General features: G+C 37.8%; 1 protein-coding gene and 1 long non-coding RNA gene across 2 annotated transcripts; both read right to left on the minus strand.

Moving 5' to 3' along the window:
* Nucleotides 1–185: 185 nt before the first annotated feature.
* On the minus strand, nt 186–24,539 carry LOC109214639 (exosome complex exonuclease RRP44 homolog A). The gene is made up of 24 exons (XM_019378579.1): nt 24,280–24,539; nt 24,030–24,170; nt 23,776–23,933; nt 19,537–19,592; nt 17,380–17,502; nt 17,029–17,159; nt 16,687–16,927; nt 13,681–13,825; nt 11,836–12,076; nt 11,408–11,564; nt 11,202–11,270; nt 10,635–10,760; nt 10,429–10,481; nt 9,550–9,656; nt 6,463–6,517; nt 6,250–6,349; nt 4,233–4,344; nt 3,619–3,739; nt 1,989–2,048; nt 1,794–1,899; nt 1,612–1,707; nt 853–934; nt 699–764; nt 186–590 (listed from the first exon to the last, which is right to left on the minus strand). The coding sequence occupies exons 1-24, from the start codon at nt 24,331–24,333 to the stop codon at nt 395–397; spliced, it is 2,796 nt and encodes a 931-aa protein (XP_019234124.1). The 5' UTR covers nt 24,334–24,539; the 3' UTR covers nt 186–394.
* On the minus strand, nt 14,996–16,680 carry LOC109214640. The gene is made up of 3 exons (XR_002066207.1): nt 15,928–16,680; nt 15,730–15,848; nt 14,996–15,064 (listed from the first exon to the last, which is right to left on the minus strand). It is a non-coding gene; the product is annotated as an uncharacterized LOC109214640 (long non-coding RNA).
* Nucleotides 24,540–25,074: the final 535 nt, after the last annotated feature.

The raw sequence follows: 25,074 nt of genomic DNA on the forward strand, positions 1-25,074 counted from the left end.
GACATTTTTTAAAATAATCATGTCTTTATCTAATTGAGTAAATAAAATAGATTAATTTTAATCACAGTTTCTCCTAGAACTTTTAATTCTAATGCGGAATGTATCGCAGCCTGATTAGCTTGAAACGAGCCTATTAAGAACCTCGATTTCGTCTATAATTACCTCAAACAAATCACCAAAAATAGTAGTATCGTTAAATAAAAATTATATTGACATGTGATTGTTAACAAGCCGACAACAAATGGTTAAACAGATTTACTTATCATTAAAACACTCTAAAAAACATTTAAATTACATGTTTTTATATCTAGTAAAAATAATTTTGGGGCCTAAAGCAAGAGCTCTATTGGCCTAGGGGTGGAGCTGTTACCGCCACTTGGTAAAGTTTTGGGTCTCATACAAGGGTAAGTTGGAGTTTAGGCCGATTAGGATGAGGCTCAACAACCTCCATATGAATCCTCACTGTTCCAAGCACACCATAAGAGACACTCCCATCAACCTTTCGTATTCTCTGTTGTTTCTCATCGACTAACCATTCCCCTGCATTTTCGCCTTTTGATGTCAAGTAAACAGGCCCTTCAATACCATACCTGCAAAGGTTTTTTTTTAACACTAACATGAGTATCCAACAGCTAACGTGAATGAAGTCTGCAAGTTACAGCAGTATGGCAGATAAAACTGCACAAGGGGTACCGTACTTGGGCACAAAGACAATGAAGCCATTGGATCTTATTTTCACAATTCTCGCCTCGGTATCTGTCGGCCTGCACAAGCATGGACAAGTAGAAATGAGAATGAGATTATGGGAGGACACAAAGAGGGGAGAGGAACCAAGAAGAGGCTCTTTCATACCGCTTCCTGAAGAAAACGAGGGTATGGAGCTCTACTGATGCTCTGCTGGCCATCTGAGCATTCCTATGCCGATAATTTAGATCTGTTCCAGAACGGGAATGAGCAAACACAACCAAACAAAATGTGAAACTAGTGAATGGAGTCTGGTTTTTCCTATAAGGAAGACCTCTCCTTTTCCTCGTTTTTTTTCCTTCCACTAGTCATTATAAGTTTAAACCCTTTAATGTCCAAGGTTCAGCAATAGCACAAATACTAGAACGATGACACTGCACAAGTAGATCATTTACGTTGAACATTCGGGCTTTAACAAATGTACTCAAGTACTTCCAATAACCGATAATCCTCGACTGCCATGGCGCATGATTCGAAACTCGGTGGATAATGGCCCGCCCATCTACCCTTCTCCACCAGGCATCTGTTTGCAGCAGGGTTCCAGCCCGTGACGTGCACCTAACCCACACATCATGTGTTTCGCTCTTACCACTAGACTAAAGCCTTGGGGACCAAAAAGTACTCAAGTTATTGCTAAGTAAAAACTCAGACTAACAGACACATTCACAGTCCCAACTATTCACTCAGTGGAGGAAAAAACATAAACCATTAATACAAACTTCTATGATCTACCTCTGAACAGATTGCAACCAAAGGCCCATTTGATCAAGAACAAGCATACTAGAAAGGTAAGCTCATATTACTCCATCTACTAGAAGTCAAGTGCATTTGAAACGAATACCAAGCATAATGAAAAGCAGTACTTACTGTCCGAAATACTAGTTAGCTTGGGTCTATCTTGGAAAACACCAGGAAGCTTATATATTCCCAAAGATGCAGCAAGCAACCGATGAACGATTACATCTGCAAGGCAAGATAAAATAAGAGGCTCATGATTGATCACATCCATTGCACTTCGTCACTATAAATGGATGGTAACTTTTACTAACCAGCATATCTTCTAATGGGCGAGGTGAAATGAGTATAAAGTGGAGAGGCAAGACCATAATGAATATATTCCGGAGGACTAAGGTCTCCACTACAGAAGTAAACCGCCTGAAAATGAGTACCAAAAGCAACACTAACTCAGAAATTACCTGATATTTTCAAAAGTAGGGGATTTGTCAAATCAACCAAGAAGGAACCTGTGTCATGCATCTGGTTGCCAGAATCCGAATCAGCTTGTTGAAGTAAGGATCATCACCCTAAGGAGAAGATAGGAAGTTAGCATATGAACGACACAACAACACAATGGAACTAGACGTCCCTAAACTACTTTGAGTAGTGCAACATCATTCCTATTCAATGTTTCTTGGCTATTAAGTCCCCGATTTCTACTTTTTCAGCAAAAGCAGTCCTTCTGTTAATGTTGAGCCAAATTGACCTATGTAATTCTATACAATATAAATTAAGGGCATTTTAGTTAAGGACAAATGCAAATGTTCAACAAATAACAAACAAGCCAAAATAAGAATCAGGGAAGGTAATCATGTTTTTCTTGATATTTCCTTCTATTTATTTTTTTATATTCCCTTTTATTTTGAAGAAAAACCAATAGTTTTTCATCAAGTTACCTTCGTTTGTGAGCTAAACACATTATTTAAGTACCTTATGTTTGCCCAAAAAGTACAGTGAGCATCTTGCCTTACAAAAGATATGATACTGAATGTCTTAACAGTTAAAATTAGGATGCTAGATAGCGAGCCCGAGTCGAGCCTCAACCATTTAAGGTTAGGATCGAGACAGATTGAACCTAAAATTCCATGACTCGACGTCAGCTTGATTGGAGAATCTTAAGGCTTGACATTAAGCCGCAAAAGCTCGAACATCAAGAATTGATCTGCCACAAGCTCTATGCTCCAATTAAAGGAAGCCGAAATTGAAATAATTAATCCTAATAATTTCTAACCTGACAATTCATTTAAATCTGCAAACAAACTTTATTCTTCCAAGCCAACAAAACACGTCTTGCAAATAAGAAAATATGACATTCCACTTATTAAAATACATATTGGGGAGTTGGGAGAGCCAATGAAACTACAGTCATAGAAGATGAATGAAGTAGCGACATAGTGAATATTAATAGGTTTCATCATAAGGAGCCAAGAGCCCAAGACAGAGCTGACTATCGGCATCAAGATTCAAAAGAGAGGTTGAAGAGAAGCGAATAATAGGTATTGATTTTCTTCTGTTCGTTATAGAAGGGTAAGGATTGATTGTGGTGTCCTAATAGCGGGACACCAAACGAGAATTTGGTGTCTACGAGAAAACCAATTGTAAAGTTAGTTGTTCATTCCATCGTCAATCAATTGAATGGAGATGAGAGTAGTAAATAGTGAATCTTTTCCTCATGAGTGGTATTAATACAAAGTGAAAGGGAATGAGAGGCTGACAAAGAAATAGGTCGTGTGCGTGTACCCATTAAAGCAATTGGAAAAATTAGTTAAGGTTCTAGGAAGCTTGTCTGCAGGAAAATGGAAGGTTAGGGTTCCGGGGAGCTTGTATGAAGAGGGATGGAGCTCATTTCTTGTCTAGGTCAGCATGCCTAGAGCCAATCGGCTCGATGCTTGTTCAGCCCAGCTCAGCTAAGCTCAACAATGGACAAGCTGGGCCCAGCCAAAAATGAGTTGCCACATGCAGATTGTGAACGCATCTGTGATATTCAACTTGATTTATCACTAAACCTCTTTGGAAATATAGTGGTAGGAATAAACTTCATGCTTTAATTTTCAGATTTCACAATGCACATCAGGTTCAGTGACAGCCACAACTCACCACGGCCCGATCCAGAGAGTCAGCCAATGCTTTGGATGATGTCACATCCAAGCTAAGACCAACTGCTTCAGCTGTGCGGAGAAGAGGCTCAAGCATTTCTTTGGTTGGGCTAGGATGGCGTCTGCAAATAAAAATGCATCATGAAAACCTGGATGATTATCAAATTTAATTAAAGTGCAAAGGTTAAGCTTTAATAGCCATTTCATAGTGTCACAACTCTCTGGCATTAAAACGTAATCCAAATTTTTGCAGAATACTTGAAATTATGTCAAGTAAGAGAGATGATAGCAAATAAATTAACTAGAAAGTCGAGCTTCGCTTGACCATGCTATCTTGAAGTAAGTCTTAATATAACATGAACTCCAAAGTTTTCAGAACATTTATATTAATCCAGAGTTCTGGGCAGGAATCAAGAATCTCTGTCTCTAGTACTCCCATCTTTGGACAACTATGAATAGCCATCTGATGTGTAAGATGGCTAAATTTTCCCGTCTCATATCCACAACCTGCCATGTTGTATGATTCGCTTTCCACATCCTTCATGTGCTAAAAAAGAATGTAACTTCAAACTAAACAAACGGATATGTTCCTTCTAAGTAACAATAGCAGCATACCTTAGTAGAGAGCAGAGAGGAAAATGCTTCAGGATTTTTTCAGCAACTGCTACATTAGCAGCAAGCATAAACTCCTCAACCATTTGGTTTGCTTCACGAATCTGATACATTCCTATACATACAAATCAAAAATTAGCTTTACATGAATAACTCAAAACAGTAAAACAAAGGACAAAGTTATGTGCAATCACAGCAAAATAGCAGATCTCTTCCATGAAATTGTGGAAAGCACATAAAAGACCATGTCTCACTCTCCAAGAAGTGCATGCACTAGCTGAGTTAACCAACAAATAGGACTAGAAGCTCCAACACATCAACGGTTTCCGAAGAGAACAGCTTAACTTCTTAAACAACTATGCACAATTTTCTAACTCATCTCCTCAAATAATGACAGCTTCTACTATATCAAGTCCTGCGTGTTTTCTACTCTAATCACTGTCATAAGTGTTAACTTCAAATTGTTTCAGCTCGAAAATCAGAAGAATTTAGTTCTTAAGTAATAAGAAACAGTAACGTCAGGCCTCTTTCCTGTGACTGCCCCGCCTGTCTGCAGGGACTGCACATATTTCCGATGATTAATCCAGCAGCACCATGCCTTTTCAGGTAACCATTCAGATGGCACGACCTCTTCTGACGATTTCGCGAAGCAACTTCTCGGACAAAATTCCGGTTACTAGTGCATTCTGACATGATTGCAAAACTTCTCTGGTGACTTCCGACATGTTTTTAGGCAACATTTAGTTTCTCCGATTTAAAATAAGCAAACTCAAGTTGGTTTCCCCACCTTGAGTTTGAGGGGGCATGTTCAAAGTAAAGTGTGAACGTTAGAATGTTAGAGTAAGAATACTAGAAAAGTTTTGGCTCTTAAATAAGGTATAGGCCCACTGGACAAATATCATGTGTAATGTGGTTGAGTGTTCTAAAAATAGGTATGTCTGGTATTTATCTTATCATCAAGTGAGCGATTAAATCTCTTTCCTTCTCTTATTCTCACTTTCTTATTCTTTCACCACCACTAGACCCGGAACAAACCCAAAATCAGAAATAGAGAGGACCCCCAAACTAAGAAGATGAATAATCAAGGAAGACCAAAGGATGATCATCATTTGCTTATCTTCTTCGTCTCAAATTCCCTGCAAAAGACCATGTCCTTGGATACTGCTCATGAACCTCCATCTTACTGGGCATGTCAGATAGGCTTACATGATAGCTTGAGGTACTATAGTAATAGAACTACCAGAAGTTGCGAATTCGGAAAACTATAATAAGCTCCAAGTCTCACATAGTTTCATTCTTAAAAAAAAAAAATCAGTCTCCGATAGTTACTCTATGAGAATTAGCATGCATTACTGCTGATTAGCTTAGCGAATTGTAAGACTCCAAATGGATAAGGGTCAAGAACAGTCAACCAACATCTCCATCCGCAAGAGCAATAAGCCCCTGGCATTATGTGCTTATCTCCTTGTTGGAGTTCTCCTGAAACAGCCATCAAACTAGTGATGACAGATCCCACGTCTCATACTCTCAGCAGATGGAAATCAATCCTCTATATCCCTCTGCACATGTAACTCAACCCTTCATATTCCTCGAAAAAAGTTCAGGGTAACGCATGTTTCTCCCTCAAGACAATTCATATTCCCAGTTTCCCACACCTCATACCTAATAATGACGATGATGATCATCATCATAATATAATAATGATAATAAGAACAACAACAATAAAAAAGATAAGAACAAAGATGCATTTCTGCCTTCGATAACATCTGTTCAAAATAGGCCAGAATTGGGTATTGCCATTGGTACAGCATATGTTCTATGAGCTTGAAGCTAAGAAAATCTTAATGTCACACTAGTCTGAAACAAATGATCCCTAAAATAATTCTTAAGCACTGCCAAATATATAATTGAAATAAAGTTTCTGAGCTTTCCAAATGACAGATAGTAGGGCAGCTTTATCTAATTTACAGTAAGCTACCAAAAGAAACTAAAGAGAATTAAAAAAAGAATAGGATGATACCGATATCAAGAGGGTCATGAGTTTCAGTATCAATCTGAAATTTGACTTCAGCAGAAGCAAGTGTCAGTGCACCCTTATCAATGCGTCTTTGCCTCATTATCTGCAAGGTTGGTCTAATTATAATGCCTTTATATTTTGATATACTAGAGCTGAAAGTCCAAAGCTAAGAATTTGTAACTATAGAAAGGAGAATAAAGATTAGGAGATCATCACCTTGGCTAACCCATTCAAATTTCGTAAATCTGAAGTTATTGGATCCACCAAGCGACTGGAATAACAGATATAACTTGTAAGTACAGGAACTAGATGTACACAAAATGATGGAAACAACAAAAGCACTGCAGTAGATAAATATGTATTCTTTTCAAAGTTTAAGAAGATGGACATGTAAGCACTGAATAGTTTAAAGCCGAACCAGAAACAAACCCATAAGTTTATATTTTCTCAGGTTGAGTGGTTAAATGGAGAAGTAATTCATATAGCCGACCCCGACTGGTTTGGGACTGAGGCATAGTATTAGTTGTTGTTGAGTGGTTCACCCAGTTGAGCCATCAATTCAACTACGTGTAATGATTTTTTGTCAAAACAGTATGACAACTGCAGGAGTTACTTGGAAATGAGTGCAATATCATATGGAAAGGAGCATCCTCAAGATGCTTCTCAACTTAAATCCAACTACAATACGGCTTCTCAGCAGTGGAAACCCTAATTTATAGTGGAAATTGTTATGGAAGTCTATGGCTCCAGAGAAGGTAGCATATTTCACTACACTGCAGCGAACCAAACTGAATGCTTACAACTTGAGAAGAAAGAATTGCATGATTCTTAGCTTACAAAACACACGAGGAGAATGCAAACTACTTTTATTACATTGTGATTTCAACTGGAAGACAATGTCAGTGATAATTGCAGTATTCAACATTCAATATGTATCCAATACGTGTAATCTTAACATGTACTAAGGCATGCTCAAAAAGTGAAGATTGAGCAACTTAAAAGTAGGAAGGAAAAAAATATGAAAAACCTCGCCTTCTTGCATTTTGCTGTTTTTATATGGACAAAGAAGTAGGACAACTTTTTAGGGAGTTGAGAGTCTGTATTCAAGGGTCAAAAGTTTACTTTGTTTCTTTTGAATCCTTAGTGCAAAATTGGTGTACCCACTGTATAAATGGTTAGATATTGGAAGGCTTCAAATACATGCTACAACACTTTCGTAAAGCTCCACTTGGTGTGACATCAATGAAATCTTTGGTTTATCAGGAAATGGTCAACAAATAAAGATGAATCTACCTTTCAAATATTTAAATGGGAAGATGAAAAATCATGATAAGTATTGAACAGTCAGAGCAAAGAGAAGATGGCAGAAGACCAGCAAAGAAAGAAAAGAATGTGTGAGACATCAGACATCTGAAATTTCTGTACTTTTTTTAGCAGTTTAAGTATCTGTACTTTCAGTGGCAGAAAACTGGGTTCCCAATTTGATCTTGTTGAAGGCCTCATACCTTGAAGGATAAGGTTTCCCCATTTCCTGAGGGAAAACAGCAATATAGACTGGAAAAGGCAACATAAAACAATTAATATCAACACTGATCCAACTTATTGAGGTATGAAACAAGAGGACTCCAGTTTCAGACGGTTAAGAACTTGAGTCATCCACCCATTACTAGTGGAAACCATTAACAGTGGACTTAACCAAAATCTACTCCAGCTCACTTTTCATAAAGCAACTTAAGGTTTTCAATGTAGAATGGTAACTGATTAGACAAACATTTAGTAAGTAAAAGGGAGGTGACTGGAAAAAGCTCGCCAGAGTTTGAGGCCAGACAACTTTGCGACATGCTTTTCAACCTATATGTACTAAGTTGGTCAATTCCTAAAGCAGTGTTTTTAAGAGCGAGAAGCGCAAAAAAAGCGACAAGGGCTCGCCTCGCTTCAAAAGTGAAGCGCAAAGCAAAGCACACGCTTTATTAAAGTGAAGCGCAATTCTTAAAAAACATTATAAAATTAATCAAATAAACTGAAAATATAACATATATATATATAATAATTAATTTTATAGACTGAAATACACATTAATAAAATCAAATAAACTGAAAAATATAACATATATAAATAATAATTAATTTTATAAACTAAAATATGTATTAAAATTAATAAATAAGAAGAAGGGTAAAGGGGGGGTGGGGGAGGGGGAGGGGAGGACAGTACTGTGACGTAGAGAAGAAGAAGAAGAAGAAGAAGAAGGAAGAAAGAAGGAAAAAGAAAGAAAAAAAGAGCAGAATCTGGACGGGAACTAGAAGAAGAAAGAAAAAAATGAGAAGAAGAAAACTACCTGGACTGGTCAGCAATGTCGAGGAAGTTGAAACCCTAGGCTTTGGTCGATCGAAGAAGAAAGAAGAAGAAATGGTCAATTTTGGTCTTAGGGGTCTGTTTTGTATAATAAAAAAACAGACCCAAACTTTTTTTTTTAAAAGGGCCCTCTTAACAGAAGCGAGCGCTTCGTCGCTTTGTCAACTGAAGCGCACGCTTCACATGGTCGAGTCAGACTGGGAAAAGCGATGGCTGGTCGCTTAGCGATCGCTTTTCCAAACACTGACCTAAAGAGCGCGAGAGATGATACTAAGCTGGACAGGTGGAGAACTGCAAAGAACACAAGAACGTACGGTTCACGATTTTGCATGCATCATTTGGTTGGTATGGATGGAAAGGAATCAGAGGTGCTGCGCGGATTAAGGCTAAATCTTTTACAAAAGCTCAAATACAAATGTTTATACTTTTTGGCTTTTGGTGCAACATACTAAATGTATATGATTTAGAAAGTTCTTTAGACTTTCTCGGTTACATTTATAAAGGAGACTGAGTTTTTCTTTTTTGACATAGCTGTTTTTGTATTAAAGTCTTTATTAAACCAGGACACTCGCCATAGTGATTGAACCAGAAATACCCTTCAACAGATGATCCCCATATGCACTAACCATGACGTACAAATCTTCAGACATAAAGGAAGGCATATGATGATATATATGCTCATATTTTCGTACCACTCCACGTCTATTAATGAATTGTTTGAAAACCACAAAGTGCTTGCATAAAGTAGGTTGTGAAGAGTTACTCCAGCAAGTGTATAGAGCACAGACACAGTGGTTAATGGGCCATACGTATACCAATTTAGCTAGTGCTCAAAAAGACTGCTTTAAGTTTAAGATGTTTGAGAGGAGATGATGCTTTAGAATCTGATAAAGTATGACCAGAAAAGAGCTAAGCAGACAAAACATAAACAGAAACATCAAATAGGAGCACCTGTCATCCATTCTCGCTTGAGCCTCGACATAGGATAATGCTGCACAAGATTTAATCACGCTTTTAGTGTATCTAGTAGAAATAATCTCAGCATCAGGTGTCATTTCCTGAAAGACAAATAACCGTACATTAGGTGACAATAAAGATGAATAGAGCTTATGTCAGGGGAAAAATATCAGAGTATGGCCAGCAAGAGGTCAAAAACACACAAGCATACAAATAAACAAAGCAGACAGGGACTCATGAAGTCGCTGTCGTATGGCGGTATAGTTAAGCAGCAAAATGTGGAATGCTACAAAGTGTTTCATCAACAATCTGCCTAAATAACAGCCTCATGGAAGGATTATTCACGATGCTCAACCATACATGCACAAGGATCAGGAACAAATCATTTTACTTTTGGCTGACAAATACTTTACCCAATTCAACCGGACACCTTGATCTATGGGTTACCATACCAGTTGGTTGGGGCGGGACAAGGAACTAATTTTGAGTTGGAACTTACATCAGCCTAAGACAACTTTCTGTATTTATGCATTACCTTTGACATGGCAGAGTAAAATGACTGATAATTAACAAGTAGTTAGATGATTGACCATTAACTATGTCCGTATAAGCTGGATGTTAGTAAAAGAACAAAAGAATCTACTGATTTCGACTGGGGGACATTGTACGAACCTGTAGGTAGATAGAGGCAGGAAGAAATATGACATAGAGAAACAGATAGCTAAACAAAGACCGTCTCCGTACGTGTGTGTGTGTGTGTGTGTGTGTGTGAGAGAGAGAGAGAGAGAGAGAGAGAGAGAGAGAGAGAGAACTCTGTGAGAAATAGAAGATCAACTATCACTTCTAGCAAATAAAATCAAAAAAATCACATACCCAGATAACTGAGAAAGCTAGTCTTTCAACATCAGCACGAAGTGAACAAATATCTGCCAAGCAAAAAAAAAAGAGTAAGATTAATGAGAAAAAGCCATGCATAACCAAAAAGTAGATACTTTGGTACACCAATCGGCATGAAATACATCTCCGAGCCATGTGACAAGCAAAAACCATTCAGGCTGGTGCAATAAAAGTAAATTTACCTTCTGTAAGAGGTTTTGGAAGCATGTCTATTCGACGCTCTACAAGATATACAGAAGTGCCCCTTTGTGAAGCCTCATCATCGAGTGGAGTTCCAGGATGAACAAAATTAGTAACATCAGCAATATCTGATATATGTATTAAAGACTACAACCAAACCTTTTCCATGGTTTCCATGATGTAGACATTATATTTCAAAATAAACTGTGGAGAACTGAAGGTAATGAAAGAAAAGAAAGAGAAAAGTTTTAGTGGGTGAAAAAGTGCACAACCAGTGTACCTGGGGCACAGGAAGATTTGGGGAGTCAGAAGCATCAAAGAAAATAAGAGATGGCATACAGTTATATACTCATCATTAACTGATTGTAAAATAATATTTCAGCCACCTAACAAGTCTAATAAACCAAAGAGTAATTCGAACAGCTTCACATACCCAAAACCCTCCTCACACCCCTCCCTCGGTCCCTCCTTGAGGAGCTCACTGTCTCTTGAAGAAAAAATTAACAATAGAAATCAGTATTAAGTTTTGCAAATTCTAGCCAAAAGATCTCGAAATTAAACATGGATACGAACTCCCACTTCAAAATTTCCATTTGGAAGAGGCATACAATGCAATGCATCATCAATATCCCTGCATCCTGTGTCACGGAAAAGCAGAATTCTGTCTAAGATTGACATCACATGTAGGAAGTATCTCATCTATGCTGACATAAACTAAATGTGGGCGCTACAGTTAAATGGAAGACGTAAACCACAGTTTAATTTGGGAACATACCAGGAGGGTCCACACTACATACACGCAGATGACGCAAATCCTGTCTAATAGGATTTGTCAAATCTTGAGAAGACACAGACCAAGGTAACGGTGGCAAGCATGCCAACACTTGAGCAGAAAATGGTCTGGCATCTATATCATTCTCTATCAATACCACCTAAAGTGATTACAGAACAAATTTAGTCGTGACTACTATTTATCAGCATAAACAAATAAATAAAATCCTAATAATTTAAGCATGTAAAATAAAATAAAATAAAGGCAGCTACAACCAAAGGAGAACAACGCCCTTAGCATTTACTTGAAGGTTTTCAACAAAAAGCCACAACAAAGAAACTACAAACAGTCTAGAAAGTATATGACAGAAAAGGTAGAGAAGGATAATCTGTTTAAATATAGAAGAAAACGAATGACATTTTACCACATACCTCTGTTTCAGTATCCCTATCACCTATTTCTCCAATTGTCCTGACATAGTGACCGGTTGGATATCGGGACAAACGATCCCATGAATCAACTGCAACGATAATCCGCTTATCCAGCAAATTTCCCAATTGACGAGTTTGTATCCGTATCTTAGGGATTCTGCGGTCTTTGGATACAAACAAGGCATGGGCAAGACCACCATTACCTCCTGGCATAGGCATTGGCTCCAAGGATCCACAGTAACTGCAAGGATGAAATGAATTATATACCAGATAAATGAAAACTTTGTTAATAGTGGAATTAGATAAAGCAATTTCAAGAAGTACGAGTTCAGTGACAGTGGATAGAGTCCACAGACCATAGAATTGCAGGATTAGTTTAAGGGGCAGAATTTTCCAATCCCGTGCTACTTTGCAAACGGTTACGAAAATCCTTGGGCATCACTCAATCTCAAAGATACCACAAGAGGTAAGAAACAGTCACTATAGAGATGAGTGACGCCTGAAAAGGCACCAGAGAAAGAAGCGGCATCTGAACTGTCCTGAGAGAAGGAGCAATGCCTTGAACGGTCGTGGGTAGAGCAGCAGCACTAGACAATGTAAGCCGCCTGCCGGTAGCATAAGCTATGTAGGCTGCTACCAAAATCGAAGAGGCTCTGATGCCATGTACGGCACATGGATCTTGGACCTAACTCAACCTCAAAAGCTAGCTCAAGAGCTAAATCCAAGACCATAGAAGGAGACAAAATTATCACACATTTGAAATGCCTAGGGCTGAACATCTGGATCGTGGAATTTATAATGATCCAAAGTTACTCTACCTCTCACCTTAAAATTTTAGGCCAGATGTGAATTCTTTAACATAGAACCATAGCAAGCAAAGTACGAGTCTCACTACTACAAATCAAAGAATTTACATGCTTTAGACCAAGAAAAGGAATTTGACCTACACATGGCATGGTAAAGATAATTAAATAAACCTTTCTAACATCAAAGTGTAAAAATGTAGTTCAAATGTGTAAGAGAGTGGGTCCCGTTAATTTTTGAGTTCTTGACTGATCGAACAGTATGAAAAAGTATTTCACTGGCCAGAAATGGTCATTGTGCAAGCCCCAAAATATAAACCACAACACTCAAAAGTGATGAAGAAAATAAAAGTTAAAAGTAATTGGTGTATTTAACATTATCAAAAGATTAGGCCAAAACATTTTTACAGAATATATTTCGTAATTAGAAAAGGAAGAGCATGGAACATATTTTCAAACATTTTCTCCATTTCAGGGAAAGAAAAGAACTCAAAAGCCTAACAATTTGAAAAATATGAGGAATAAACCATTAAACAATATAACCAAGGACAAATATCATGTTCGATCCCAGATATGGACGTGACCATTTTGCCAGGTGGTGACCAATTTGGAGGAACCAAGTGGATATCCTTTTTCTAATTATGAAAAGGATACAATCTCTTTTTATAAGAGAAAAGATACTGTATTCTAAAGGTGATAGGATATCTCATCTTAAAATTTTCGATAACTTATTTGCTGATTCAGGCAAGAACCAGCATGGGGCAATTGTTTTTGAAAGTATCTCCTGAAATGGAAAAAACTTCTGTGCCAGCTTCTTGAAATGTCTTTTTGGATTTTCTGACCAAGTGATTGTATAATGCATAGGCATTTCAAAATATCCTTTCAGGTGCTTTAAAAAAACAAAAATTGGGAAAAGAAATCCTTAGGAAGTACGCTAAAACCCCATTGAATTATCAGAAGAACTTCAAGGACCAAAAAGTATTTATCTAAGAGTTCTCCCCATGACTGTCTAAAGCTAGCATATAATTCAACAATAACTTACGAGTGCCAGTTCCGCTTTATGATACCAACAACACGACCAGTTGGGCGAGAAGGTTTCATTTCCTCGGATGCAGTTTGCCCTTGATTCACAACTCTAGGAGCATCATCAGCGCTATTTGGAGCTAAATGAACATCTTCTTCTTCGTCTTCAGGATACAAAATAGTTATGAGATTACATGAACAGAAAAGTTTTGCACCATAATGAAAGCAAGCAAGGACAATCGTGATGTACAGACATGCAGGAGAAGAGGGACAAGTTCACAATCACTATTTCGTTTTGCATGGAATTTATAGGACATTAATTTGAATTGAATAATTCATTCATAGTAGAAATAAAATATTATAGTAGTCCCTGGAGGAGTAAGTTTAAAGATAAGCTATTACAGTAAAAATAATATGGAATGACACAAGTTATTGAAATTTGTAAAATCTGTGCAAGTAATAATAGTTAGAAGTGGATCAAACATTCTGAAATAGAAATGTAATCCCATAAATAGTAGGCAAGGAGTACTGAATTATTCCTTCATATCATAGAAAGTGAAACACTTTGTATCATCAATTTTGGTTCAACAAAAACCAAAAAACTTTGAAATCCGTCATGGCTGCAAGCATTAAGTAAGTAGGCTTATGAGACAGAAAAAACACCAAAAATGGAACTTTTTCCAAAATCTCAGACCCACCTGAGCTGCCATGCCAAGCTACAGTTTTTTCAGACAAAAACTAAAAAAATCACCATAATGGGGTAGGCTCATATTAGCCTTTTCTCCGACAAAAGCCAAAAAGCTTTAGAATCCGTCATGGCTGCAAGCATCGGTTAGCCTTATGAGACAGGGAAGAAACACCAAAAATGGAATTTTTCCCAAAATCTCATAGACACGTGAGCTGCCACGCCCAGCTACAGTTTTTTCAGACAAAATACCAAAATATCAACATAATGGGGCAGGCACATATTACCTTTTTCTCAGACAAAAACCAAAAAGCTTGTCATGGCTGCAAGCATCAGTTAGCCTTATGAGACAGAAGAAACACCAACAATGGAATTTTTTTTCCAAATTCTCATAGACACACCTGCGCTGCCACGCCAAGCTACAGTTTTTTTCAGACAAAAACCAAAAATCACCGTAATGGGGCAGCTCATATTAACCTTGTCTCAGACAAAAACCAAAAAGCTTTGAAATTCATCATGGCTGCAAGCATTAAGTAGGCTTATGAGACAAAGAAGAAACACCAAAAATGGAACTTTTTCCAAAATCTCATAGACCGACCTGCGCTGCCACGCCAAGCTACAGTTTTTTTCCAGACAAAAACCAAAAATCACCGTAATGGGGCAGCTCATATTAACCTTGTCTCAGACAAAAACCAAAAAGCTTTGAAATTCATCATGGCTGCAAGCATTAAGTAGGCTTATGAGACAAAGAAGAAACACCAAAAATGGAACTTTTTCCAAAATCTCATAGACCCGCCTGAGCTACCACGCCAAGCTACAATTTTTTCAGACAAAAAGAAAACAAAATCCCCTTAATGGGGCATGGTCATATTAGCCTTTTCCAAGACAAAAAAACAAAAAGCTTTGAAATCCATCATGGCTGCAAGCATCAGTTAGCCTTATGAGGCAGATAAGAAACACCAAAAAATAGAATTTTCCTAAAATCTCATAGACCCACCAGAGTTGCCATGCCAAGCTACAGTTTTTTCAGACAAAAACCAAAAAAGAGGTAGGCTAGTATTAGCCTTTTCTCAGACAAAAACCAAAAAAACTTTGAAATCCGTCACAGCTGCAGGCATCAGTTAGCCTTATGAGACAGCGAATAAACACCAAAAATGGAATTTTTTTCAAAATCTCATAGACCCTGAGCTGCCACGCCAAGCTACAATATTTTCAGACAAAAAAAAAACAAAATATCAACATAATGGGGCAGGCACATATTACCCTTTTCTCAGACAAAAACCATAAAGCACTGAAATATGTCATGGCTGCAAGCATAAGTTAGTCTTATGAGACAGAAGAAACACCAAAAATGGAATTATTTTCAAAATCTCACAAACCCACCTGAGCTACCACGCCAAGCTACAGTTTTTTCAGATAAAAACCAAAAAATCACCATAATGGGGTAGCTCATGTTAACCTTCTCAGACAAAAACCCAAAAAAATTGAGATCCGTCATATGGCTGCAAGCATTAATTAGGCTTATGAGACAGAGAAGAAACAACCACAAATGAAATTTTTTCCAGAATCTCATAAGCCCACCTGAGCTGCCACGCCAAGCTACAGTTTTTTGCAGACAAAAACCAAAAAATCGCCATAATGGGGTAGCTCATATTAACCTTTTCTTTGACAAAAAACAAAAAGCTTTGAAATCCGTCAAAGCTGCAAGCATTAAGTAGGCTCATGAGACAGAAGAAACACGTAAATGAATTTTTTCCAAAATCTCATAGGCCCAATGAGCTGCCACGCCAAGCTACACTTTTTTCAGCTCAAAAAGAAACATGTTTGGTTCATCTTCTACAGAAGACAAAATCTTCACAGCCTTATTGCATATGAAATGGACCAGAGCGAGTAATAAGAACAAAAAAGGAAGATCATGTGAAATTTCACCAAAAGGGTGATCTGGTGAAAGGAAAAAGAAGGAGGTCAAGATACACCTCTTGCAAGTATTTTTACTCTTGACCGCCAGTGATGGTGATCTTGAACGTGGAGGATTGGGAGGTTGAATGGAGGCTGGGTAAAAAGTTAAGGGGTGGTAAAGGGGTAACTAAAGGGTTGGATTCAAGCCACGTGTTGGAGACAAGGCAATTAATAGTACTAATTAGTTTGATTCAACCGTTCTGCATCAATAAGGGCATGTAGACCAATTCTGTAACGGCATGGACATGATCGACCCAAATTGTTAATGGAGGGCATATCTAGACCATTTCACATACTTCAGGGGCAAATTTGACATTTTCATGATATAATAAGTATGTCATGTCCATTAAAGAAAAACAAAAAACAAGAAAGTGGACGGACCTTCATCAACTAATGCCAAAGACTTCTCCTCATGCCACTGTTCTTGAGGCAAAAGCTCAACCGCCACTATATCACCATCAAAAGCCCTATTCATATTTGCACGCCCATATATAATTATCTCATCACCAATGCTTTCACTACCAACATATGCTTCAAATGGGTTAAAACGGTTAACACGAAGTTTCCCCTGGTGGAAAAGTCCCCGAAGCAAACCCGAAGTAACTTCTGACATGGGTTTATGCTACAGAAAGCATGAATAACAGACAAGTTTAGGAGGTCATAGCCTTAAAAACAGCACCAACAAAATAGTTTAAATAAATTTTATCAAGCAATTAAAAATACCTCATTATAAATGACTTTTCGCTTTGAAGGCCTCAAATCCTCAACATCCTCCATATTAACGTCTTCAGAAGGAGGCTGGACTATTAGGTCAAGCAATTCCACCTGACCAAGCGACTTTACATAACACTCAACTGAGATCAATGGAAGTAAGTCAGTAAAGACTCCTGAAGATAAATTTAACTGACTAAGGAAGTGCAACAGGTAAGTCGAGATAACTCTGTACAAAGTAACGACCAATGAGAACTTTCAGTTCTCACGAACATAACGGAAGCCTCTCAGTGTTCAAATCAATACCTCCACAGTATCATACTACAGAATGATTGACATCAGAAAAGTACAAGCAAGCTCTACCTGTCTCTGCAGAAATGCCCTCATCAATTGCCTTCTTCTTGTTTTCTCTATCATTCGTAATTAGCAAGACACTTACTCCGCTGCCAAGATGATCATGATACCATTTAGCTGCGACCCTAATAGCTGAACCACCAAAAAGTGCCGAAGTTTGTCAATCTACTGGTACTTACAAACAAAAGCATTCAACTTCGTCAAGAAGAGGTAGAAGCCATAATGTGAAACCCATTAGAGACAGACAACCAAGGTTCTCGGTTACACTTTCCCAAATCATGTTAACCTTTCCCATTCTGCTTCTTGTCTATGAAACTTAATATAGTTGACTTATATAGAGTTTTGCACTCAGATAATCAAACTTGAAGAGATCTTGAAGCTTTACTAGAGAAGAAAATGAGAATCTTGTTTCATTTTTTTTAAGAGATCTTCCTACATCAACATATCAAAAATACCGAGACACACAAAACAAAAATTAGGGTGAGATACTCCAGTAGAGGGCAGGATGATAAAGGACCATATTATTTTTAAGACCAATGCATAAGATACAAATTACCAACCTAAATAGGATTCTGATAGACTAAATTATTTCCAGGGGAGGACATGATTACAGTACACAAATCCTTCAACACCACCACCAAACTTAATTTTTTGTTTGGCAGCAAACCAGGCTTGAACTCTTGACCTAGTGGCATGAAGAGGACTCTCTCGACCACTATGAACAAGAATGGCCGGTCACCACCAAACTTTTACAGTGGGTTTGTCTTCTAGACTTAATTAGTATAATAGATCTATTAAAGAAACTAAAAACAATAATAGACTTAATTAAAGAAACTAAATCAATAAATTACAAGAAAAAAGAAGAGACAAATTGAGCCCTACATAACAAGATCTGTAGAGAAGCTATGCATACAAGTTGACATCATCTCCTCAGTTTCATTGTCATACTTTTTCAGTCAAAGTCAGCTTTAAATCACAAAAATCTAAGTTCCAGTGTTTCTGGAAAAACTAAGGGTCCTTTGGTTTTTGGTTGGGGGTATCAGTAAAAATATCACTGTATGATAATTTCTCTATTATTTTACACCGGATAGAAGGTGGAACAAAAATACTTGTATTATTATACTTGGATAAACAACAAAAGGACCAAAAATTACCCTTCATGTTAATTCAGAGGTTCTTATTCTGTCATCGTCCAGATTCCACAGAAAGAAAACCTGAAGAACGAAGTGCTTCACTCCTCAGTGCACCTCAGAACACAAGACATCCTTAGCAGGGGTCCGTAAGAGAATAGGCAAGGTTATACCTTCACTTTTCTAGTGAATGATTTTCCCTGAATCTAGTAACTTTATAGCCCTAGCTATTGCATCATATTAAGAAAATGAGAAGCGACGAAGTCAAGCATTCTATTCCTCACCTTGTATTGCCATTGGCAGGAGCAAGACTTTCTTTTGTAAAGTTTAGATTCTGAATCCAAGACACTACACTGCTGTTCAAAAACTAGGGATATAATTGTAGACAATCTTATTCAATTGAAAACAAACACGCTCTACTTCTTTTTTTTGGATAAAGTAACAAACACATTTTACACTATATATAGCATATCCAACTTTACTATAATGAACAAAATGTCCAATAAGAAATGCATATGCACTAAAACAATTCAGTGATAATTAATCTCTGTACTACAATCCCTATATAGGACTCGATCCAAATTCAGTAACTAGGTTATAGTACAATGGGGTCTTCCAGACTCGATCAACAGTTGGAACTGAAACAGAAACTAATAATTGCAGCTTGACTATTTAAAATACTGTGTACTATAGAACAGAAGCATAGTTCCTTGTACATAGGCTACTGACTAGCCCAGTTCTCATCAAAGATGCAAGTAAAAATGTACAGTTATTTGTTCCTTACTGATCAAACACATAAGTATGGACTTTAATGCACTTCTTTTTAACATGGACCTTTATGCACTTAATAAACATGCAATGTAAGTATGACCTTTAATTTGCTTAACATAAGCATAATTGTAGGATTTAGAGAAATTAGAATGGAAGGGCCCAGACAGCTAGTGGAAGGATAATGCAGAAATGCATGGCACAAAATGTTCAAGAAAAACAATGAAATACAACTTTAATTGCAGCTATACAAAGGGAACAGACAAACCTCTATCGTTCCGATCATTCGGGCTTTCACCAGCCAGGGCCTCCACATAAGTATCCCTGAACAATGTGCAGATGAAGGAATATTTTTCATCAAAATCTCAGCCTTAGCTGTAACCAGTAGCTATAGATGTCTAGTAGTGCTATGGATTATGTAAGTGGATTGGTCAAAAGGAACACCCAGGTGGTTTTTTTTTTCGATAGCTCAAGGTCAGCCATGAAAATCGCCAATTATAGCAGTAGGCGCTATTCTACTTATCCAAAAAAGCCATCTGTAGCAATCAGCAAAGCTGCAAGAGGGAGAGTTAACATCAGGACAAGTGGGCAAATGGAGTTTGCCTACTTGACTTGCATCTGCCTTGTGATCTTATGCAACTCTTTACGCGGAAAAGATGACAAATCTTAGAATTAGTCTGAAATAGTGCTACACTCTTCTAATCGCAACTAAAGGGAGCATTGACCGGATACGCTCTTTTCATTGAAACTAGTCATGGACACCCAGTGTTCAAAAAAGCGCCCGCTTCATCGCTTTAAGCGAGAAGCAAAGCGGAGCGACGGGTTGAGCTCTACCCAGATAAAAGCGACGCAGGTAGAAAAAAGCGACCGCTCCAAGCTAAAAAGTGAGAAGCGGTGAAGCGACAGGGAGCGGAAGAAGCGATCGCTTCTTGAAATAAAAGCCCAAACAAGTCTTTTATCAATTAAAAGACCCAAATCGTGGGTCTTCTGTTTTATACACTTCTTCCGCAGCAAACTAGGGTTCCTCTTCAGCCTTTTCTTCCTAAAAAAACCATCGATTTCTACCTCACTTGAAGCAGCCATTTGTTCAAGCAAACTAGGGTTCTTCTTCTTCAACATTACAACAACAGCTTTCAAGTTTCAACAGGTATGTTTTGCTTTTGCACTTTTTACTTTCATTCTTCTTCTTCTTCTTTTTCTTCTTCTTTTTCTTTCTAAACGTCCAAAAAGCGCCGAAATGCTGGCGAAATTTTTTCAGCCCAAATTCTGCCCAGTTTCTGCCCAAAATCGCCCAGTTTCTGCCCAATTATATATTTTTTTATTCTTAGTTCTTATTCCCTTTCTTATGTGTTATGTAGTTGTTATTTTAATGGCGCCAAAAGAAGATAGGAAAGACCCGGCTTGGGCTTACTCTGAAAGAGTTAACGAGACCAACAAGATGGCCATTAGATGTCTTTTTTGTGATAAGATTACAAATGGAGGAATCTATCGTCAAAAAGCGCATCTAATCGTTGGTGATCCAAATGTCGCATCTTGTCCTAAAGTTCCGGGGCATGTGAAGGAAGAATTGAAAGCATACCTTCAAAAAAAGAAAGAGTTAAAGACTCAAAGTCAAATGATTCATGAACAAAAACTTTATAATCTTGATGACGATGATGATGAAACAGAAGAAGGTGACGATGCTTCGTCGCTTCCACCAAAATCACAAAAGCGGGGAAGGATGCTTCCACCAATGTCTTCTAGTTGTGGATCTACTGGCAAGACCAAAGGTCCTATGGATTGTTACTTCCCGCAAAAATCTGGAGATAAGGGAGGAAAAAGTGGTAATCCTCAAGTTGATGCAAAAGCGATTTTGAGGGACCGTGCAGTTACCTGCTTTGCCCGGTGGATGTATGATGCAGGTCTTCCTTTTAATTGTGTTAATTATACTGACACTTTTGTTGCTTTTATTGAGGCCGTAGGCTAATATGGTCCAGGAATGAAGCCTCCAACTTATTATGAAGTTAGTGGGCCATATCTAAAAAAAGAGGTGGCAGAGGTGAACAAAATCGTGGAGGAGCACAAAGTAGAATGGAACAAGTTTGGTTGTTCCATTATGATGGATAAGTGGACGGCGAGAAATGGAAAAATGATTATCAATATCTTGGTGAATTCTCCTAAGGGAAGCCTGTTTCTTGAGTCCGTCGATGCAAGCGACTCTTCGACTGATTCAACCAAAATGTACTCCTTGTTCAAGAGTACAATAGACTCTATTGGAGCAGAAAATGTTGTTCAAGTTGTCACGGACAACGCCAGTGAAAATGTTAAAGCTGGTGATTTGATGTCTGTTGGGTACCCGCATATCTATTGGACTCCGTGTGCAGCACATTCCATTAATTTGATCTTCGGTGATATTTTCAAGGAAAGACCCTTTAGTACTGTCTTTAATCAGGCAATTAGAGTGCATTCCTATATTGTTCAAAGGCCTTTGTTATTGAACATGATGAAGAGATTCACTAAACAAAGAAGTTTGGTGAAACCTGAAAGACAAGATTTGGTACTGCTTTCTTGACTTTGCATAGGATGTATGAGCAAAAACGCAATTTGAAGAAGTTGTTTGTTTCAGATGAGTACACTAGCAGTGCCTATGGAAGGGAAGCTCGAGGTAGAGAATCTGCAGATATTATACTTTCTCCTTTATTCTGGAACAATGTGGTTCATGCATTGAAGATTGGTGGTCCTTTAGTTAAAGTGCTTCGTTTGGTGGATGGGGAGCAAAGGCCACCAATGGGCTACTTGTACGAAACAATTGATAGGGCAAAGGAGGCTATTCAAGCCTCTTTTAGTGATCAAAGAACATACAAATGAGTCTTTGAGATCATAGATAAAAGGTGGGATAGTAAGCTTCATAGTCCTTTGCATGCAGTTGGACTTGTTTTGAACCCGGAACTGTTTTATGCCAATGAAGAGAGGATTCTAAGAGATGAACCTTTGTGGAATGGATACTATGAATGTATTGAGAAGTTGATACCTGAAGAATCCGTGCAAGATAAAATCACAGAGCAATTTAGTATTTATAGGAATGCTGAGCAACTTTTTGGAAAAAACATGGCCATTAGACAAAGAAAGACGAAGTCACCAGGTGAGCGAGTGCTTATATGTTGTTTTATAGTTAATAAGTTATTTCTTTATCAATATTATGTTTTGAAAATTTGTTCTACTTCTACAGTTGAATGGTGGAAGCAATATGGTCATTCCACTCCAGATTTACAAAAGTTTGCCATCAAGGTTCTAAGTCTAACATGTAGCTCATCCGGGTGTGAAAGGAATTGGAGCGTGTTTGAGCATGTAAGAACTAATAAGAAAGATTTAGTATATTGAGATAATTAAATTATATCTCAATTGTCCTAATCTTACTAATTACTTATTATTTGCAGATTCATACCAAAAAGAGGAACAAACTAACCTTGAAGCGTCTCAATGATCTAGTCTTCATTAAGTACAATAGAACATTGAGGCGTCGTTACAACGCTCGCAATGTAATTGATCCAATTAGTTTGGACAACATCGATGATGCTAATGAATGGCTAACTGGAGTCCCGGAAGATCATGCAGATGAAGAAATATTTGATGATACTTCTGATATCACTTGGGGTGATGTTGCGGAGGCGGGTGGAATTGGGGAGAGGATTTATGGTTTGAGGGGGAGTACCTCAACTTCAAGTTCACAGAGGAAGGGAAAACAGGCAGCTACTTTGTCCCTAGTTGATGAAGAAGATGAAGTTGAAGAAGATGACGAGCAATATAATAATGATAGTGGAATACAAGAATTTGACAATCTTGTAGAAGAATAGGATGCTCATTTCGTGCTTTAATTGATGCTACTCTTGACAATCTTGTAGAAGAATAGGATGCTTATTTTGTGCTTTAATTAATGCTACTCTTTAGTTTTTTAATTCAAGTATTGAACATTTGCTTACAATTACATGTATTGTCTATGCCGTACTTATTTTAATTTTTTTTTTAAAAATTCCGCTTCACTTCAAAAAAGCGGGCGCTCCGCTTCTCGCTTTTCGTGAAATGGAGGTTGTCGTTTTTCCTTGCTTCACGCTATTTTTAACACTGGACACACAACTAAAGGGACCAATAAAGTAATTAGTTTTTCCTGCCCGAGGTGATAAAACCTACCTCTCGTTGTCTTTTAAAATTCGAAAATCTAGTCCCTCTACGCCAAAAAGAAAATGACCAGTGCAGTTCAAGCGGATCAAATGACAAATATTACCCTAGCATTCAAAGCCTATAGTTCTTGCACCCTGCCCTCTTCCCAAAATGCTGCACTTGGTATTTTGCTAAGCACAAGGGAAAAAAGCATTATTGAGAACGAGACAATCATTAAAGAGCACAAATAAGTATTTTGCCGTAGGCAGTGGTTTTGTCAGAGCATAAAAGAGCCCAGCTTTTTATCAAAAGGCAAGTGAAATTGATAGCAACATAACTAGGGTAATAGAAGAAGAAAAAAGGAACATACTTGTGATATTCATTAGAAAAGACAAAGAAGTTCCTTAAAGAATTGCTACAAAGAGCCCTGAGTCTGTTATAAACCGCAATATTCTTGTTCTTGACCTCCGCCAATACCACGGATAACACTACCACATTGTCAATAGCGGGATTCTCCAATAAATCAATCTAACACATAAATCGAATATATCAAACAATAACTCCAATAAAAAATTTAAGTTGACACGAAATATGCCGCATGTTATCAAATTATATGTGCAGTACCTGGTTGAGAACAACGTTGGTGTCAAGAACAAGAATAGTGGAGCGAGAGGCGCTTAAGCGGGCAGATGACTTGTCACAACCTTTGTCGCAAAATGGAGCTCCGCAATAAATATCGTCTCGTAAATAGTGTTCCCTAACTTCCTGAAATCCAAATAGGAATTCAAATTAAAACCCTAAACGGGAAAAGAGAACAAATACAGAATAAGCGCCAATTATGAATGAGAAAGGTATGGGAATGAGGAGTGCAGACCTTGAGTACTCTGCCTTGCCTTGTTTGGCGCGTGAATGCTCTGCTCTTCAGCATGTTGAAATTGATATGATTCTTCTTCGCTGCTTTTTTGGGTGTTGGGGTTTAAAGGTTTACTCGTTTTTTGGTTTCTAGGACTGAACTGCTGTTGGTTAGTGTTCGATAATAGAAAGAGGCTGCCTGTAAGAGGAAGAAGCGGCTCTCTTTTATAGTTCTTGAATTTGGGCTTCCTTAAAGCAATGGGATTTGGAAGCTCTGACCGCCTTTTGTGAAGAACCTAAAACAAAAGGAGGGTTTAACGTTAATATTAAAAAAATATTCATTAAATTAAATTCTAATCCAGCTTGTTTGAACATATTAGATCATATTGTTTTAATAAACTTCAATTGTCATTATATCTGTCCTAAAATTTGGCACTTGTTAAATTTTTGTTGTTACACTTAATGTCGTCATATTGATTTGCTTCTCCTAATCTATATAGACAAAAGATTGTGTCTTTAAACAAAACTAGTATTAGTACTGTCACACCTCCTTTTTACTACACCCCCGGAAAGGGGTATAACGGAGTTATTTCCAACTTGAAGTGACAATCGAAACAGGATTATTTAATTAAAAAGATTCAGAGTCGCCACTTGGGAGATTTATGGTGTCCCAAGTCACCGGTTAAATCCCGAATCGAGGAAAATATTGACTCTGTTTTACAGTCCGCGAACCAGAAATCCGGGTAAGGAATTCTGTTAACCCGGGAGAAGGTGTTAGGCATTCCAGAGTTCTGTGGTTCTAGCACGGTCGCTTAAC

This window comes from Nicotiana attenuata, unplaced genomic scaffold (assembly GCF_001879085.1).
Source record: "Nicotiana attenuata strain UT unplaced genomic scaffold, NIATTr2, whole genome shotgun sequence".
NCBI lineage: Eukaryota > Viridiplantae > Streptophyta > Magnoliopsida > Solanales > Solanaceae > Nicotiana > Nicotiana attenuata.

Bases quoted from the DNA above. Each gene is read 5' to 3' on its own strand.
- LOC109214639 (XM_019378579.1), bottom strand. From the start codon at position 24,333: ATGCTGAAGAGCAGAGCATTCACGCGCCAAACAAGGCAAGGCAGAGTA. The intron at 9,657-10,428 runs GTATGTGATTTT...TTTGTCTTTCAG, and splicing joins TAGCTTTCTCAGTTATCTGG to GAAATGACACCTGATGCTGA. The intron at 1,900-1,988 runs GTTCCTTCTTGG...ACTCATTTTCAG, and splicing joins CAACCAGATGCATGACACAG to GCGGTTTACTTCTGTAGTGG.